Below are 3,402 nucleotides of genomic sequence, written 5' to 3' on the forward strand. Positions count from 1 at the left end.
TTTGTAGCTTGGTCGCATTAGCTGAATTCATCCAGGTATTCTAAAAATGCCAATCTAGTTTTATTTTTTCTTAAAAATGGAACTCTCTTAATAGAGAGCCAAATCTATTAAGAGGATTAGCTCACAAGCAACAGACAGTTTTATAAGGTGAACTGTAAAGAAATGAGAACTTTGACAATGTCTTTCTTTCCTGTGGTGGGGAATACTCCGAATAGGTTGTCTATCTCTTGACATCAGTGATATGAATCTAACCTGTCTGTTTCGCGCCATAATTGGATCTAAATAGCAATCAATGTTTATGCTTTTCATGTCATGAATGACAACAAAAACAAATCCAATTTTTGCATTGTTTTTTTTTTTTTTTTTGGTAAAAGTGAAAATATTCTACCTATTTCATTATGACGAGACAACATAGTTCATACAAAATTAGTGCAAAGCATCAAATATAGACCTCACTGGTGGAACATCAACCACTAGTAACTACCATCCACAAAACATAAGAACATAAAAGAAATCCCCGAGATACAATACTAACATAAGAGCAAAGAACACAAGAAAATCCACCAAATGCCACTAATATCACTAATACTAGAAGAAGAGGGCAAAACAGGAGAGTAAACCAGCTACCGCATCAATGGCATCAAATACTGCCCTGTCACTCATAAGGGACGACCCTTCGAAACCAAGAGAAGGGTCCACGTCTAAATCCAACAGAGAACTGAATCTGTCATGTGAGTCCGAGTCTGGTAGAACTATATTTGCATTGTTTTCTTAATGATATGAAAATCACTAATTGACAATAATTACAACACTGGGGCATTTATTTCATATCATTTATACTGAATACGCTAGGTAATGAAGATATATGCAAGCAAGTATCCATTAAACACTGGAGAATTATTAAATCAAAATTAATGAAATCAGACAAGAAATAGCATTTTAAGATCCACATCATGCAGGCAAGCAAATGAAACAATAAATGCTCATAGGTTAAATTCATACATACAAAAAAAACTGAGATTGTTTAATTTCATATTCTATTTTAAAGAAAAAACATGATTGACATCGGTTTCAAGCACAATGTCGGTCAATGAAATTTGACGGGTCAAACCATCTTCGGTTTCCATATGGACAGAGCATCAATTGCCCTCCCGCTCCAACCTTGAACCATCCAGTTTCTATCTTCCTCGACAAAGAATATCTTGTTTTTGTAACTTTTGCTCAACATTTCATGGCATTTTTTCAAGATAGAACGATCCAATGGTATTTGTTCAAAACCAGCACGCAAGTTTCTTTGGTGCCACTGCCTGTAGGACTCTGGTTTCATTGTCCACTCTGAACCCTCACATGCTAAAATATTAAGGATGTCTCTGGCAAGGAAATCTCTTTCGATGACTTGCCTCAATCTGTTGTCCCGCGGGATCAAAATGTCGAGTAGATTGAACAAAGCCGAGTACAATAGCAAAGACTGCCTAAAGCGTGTGATAAAAAAAGGACTGAAAGTCCTGATATTCAAAACTCCTTCAATAAAAATATGTGGTCTCATTTTGTATATCAGATTGAGAACTCGGTCCCTTGGACAATCCAAGGAAACTGCCTCATCACCAACCTCCCTGAGCCGATACAAGCAATTTACTATTAACACCTCCTCTTTTTTAATTTTCAGATCATCCAGAGAAATAGCCCAGTTTTTAGATGTTATCCCAAGGTATTCGAATGGCACATTAAAACTTCTTGCGTAATCTTCCAACCTCCGGCCAGTTTCTTCTACTAGTTCCTCCGGGCGAAATCCTGGGCGAGGGAAATCTACCCCTGTGATTCGAAGCTTTATGGTCTTCATATTCTGATTAGACAAGGCTTGGATTAGAGATGGCCATTGAAATCCAAATCCAATGCCAAAATCAACTATATGCAGCACTGATGCTTTCTTTGCCATATTCAGGATAGTTTGGTTAGCATAGTATAATGAAATTCTAGCAAAGGGGCAAGCGGAAATGTGCAAATGCACGATTCTTAAAACTTCAAAGGTGGAAATCCGTTTTTTCTCAATTTGGCGCCAAACCTCACTCCCGGTTCCTGCCAAACGTGCTTCAAGTGCATCAGCAAATGCAAAAGCCATCCTTTGGGTCCCATCTCCATCGAGGGAAGATTGATTCCTTATCTCTATTATAAGACGTTCAGCCAATTGATGGTCGTTAGCATATACCGCATGGGAACATTGGATTAGAAGATTTTCAACATCTACAACTTCCACTTTATCATTTTCAGAGCATTTGCTTGTATTACTCAGAGTGATTTCCCGTAAATTGGGAACTTCTTGCATGTCGTTATCATGCGCAAGAAGAACTTTGTCAAAAGTTTCATTTCTTTGAGCTGTTTCTTCGGAATAAGGCATGGATATTTTCCGGTTTCGGCCCTCCAATTGATCCAAAGCAATATTTGATTTCTTCTTACCCTTTGACCCAAATCTCTTAAAACCCTCATCTTTGTCCTCCTCATCTCCATTGAAATCAAATCTAAATAAATCATCATCTTGCTCAAATGCCGAAGCAGATGAGAGCTTGTTAGCTTGGAAATTCAGAACCAACTTATCAATACTCGGGAGAAATTTCATGCCTTCTTCCACTCCTTTGTTGAACTCAGAAACTGGTACGGTAAAGAAATTATCAGAATTTTGTGGATGTGGATATCCCTGATCTATGGAAGTTGGATATGTTCGAGGCGGATTCAGAATCTCTGCCTTATTCTCTGTATATGGGTATTTCTGGCCTAGGATATCATAAAAAGGTTTTTCCATTTCAGACAGAGCTGACGACTCTTCATGGTACAATGCATCATTTCCCTCTAGATCTTCTTCCAACAGTATCTGGCTTATATAACTCAAGGTTGCATCCAATGTAATATCACAAGAGCCATCTGAGACAAGGTTTAATTGGGTATTTTTCTTCAGTAAGGTTTGTTTCTGTGATGTTATCTTCATTTATAGTCAGGCAAATACCAGTTTAATCTGCCAACAAATTAGGTAGAACATATTAACTCTAATAAAAATAAAACCCGATAATTTACTTAGTTAAAATTAATTCTCAAACTAACTTTTAAAAAAATCTGATGTGTAATTTTGAAAAATAGATCGAAAGGTCAGATTTTGAAATGCTCGCATATATTTTTTAACGCCAGACACGGAATAAATTAAAAAAAATAAGTTGGGGTCATGATTAACAAGTCCTAGCCTTGGGAAAATTCGAGCCATTCAATTTTTTCTGCACAAATCTCAAAGCACAATAATAATGGTTCCGTGCATTCGGATTAGCCACCGAACTGAAAATTTGAGGATTCAAATCTAATGAGCACCTTACTATTCTTCCATCCGAACCGTTCAAAATCAATCACATGGTTTTAATT

General features: G+C 36.9%; 1 protein-coding gene across 1 annotated transcript; it reads right to left on the reverse strand.

Annotated features, from left to right (window-relative positions):
- Positions 1-426: 426 nt before the first annotated feature.
- LOC144573658 (scarecrow-like protein 33) lies at positions 427-2,980 on the reverse strand. The gene is made up of 3 exons (XM_078323431.1): positions 1,162-2,980; positions 628-752; positions 427-480 (listed from the first exon to the last, which is right to left on the reverse strand). Exons 1-3 carry the CDS (start codon positions 2,978-2,980, stop codon positions 427-429), a joined length of 1,998 nt encoding a protein of 665 aa, XP_078179557.1.
- Positions 2,981-3,402: the final 422 nt, after the last annotated feature.

This window comes from Carex rostrata, chromosome 21, assembly GCF_964058835.1.
Source record: "Carex rostrata chromosome 21, lpCarRost1.2, whole genome shotgun sequence".
NCBI lineage: Eukaryota > Viridiplantae > Streptophyta > Magnoliopsida > Poales > Cyperaceae > Carex > Carex rostrata.

Coding starts and splice junctions, on each gene's coding strand:
- LOC144573658 (XM_078323431.1), bottom strand. CDS start 2,980: ATGAAGATAACATCACAGAAACAAACCTTACTGAAGAAAAATACCCAA. Junction 753..1,161: donor TAGAAACTGGATGGTTCAAG/GTTGGAGCGGGA, acceptor ATGCAAATATAG/TTCTACCAGACTCGGACTCA. Junction 481..627: donor TATTTGATGCCATTGATGCG/GTAGCTGGTTTA, acceptor TGTGGATGGTAG/TTACTAGTGGTTGATGTTCC.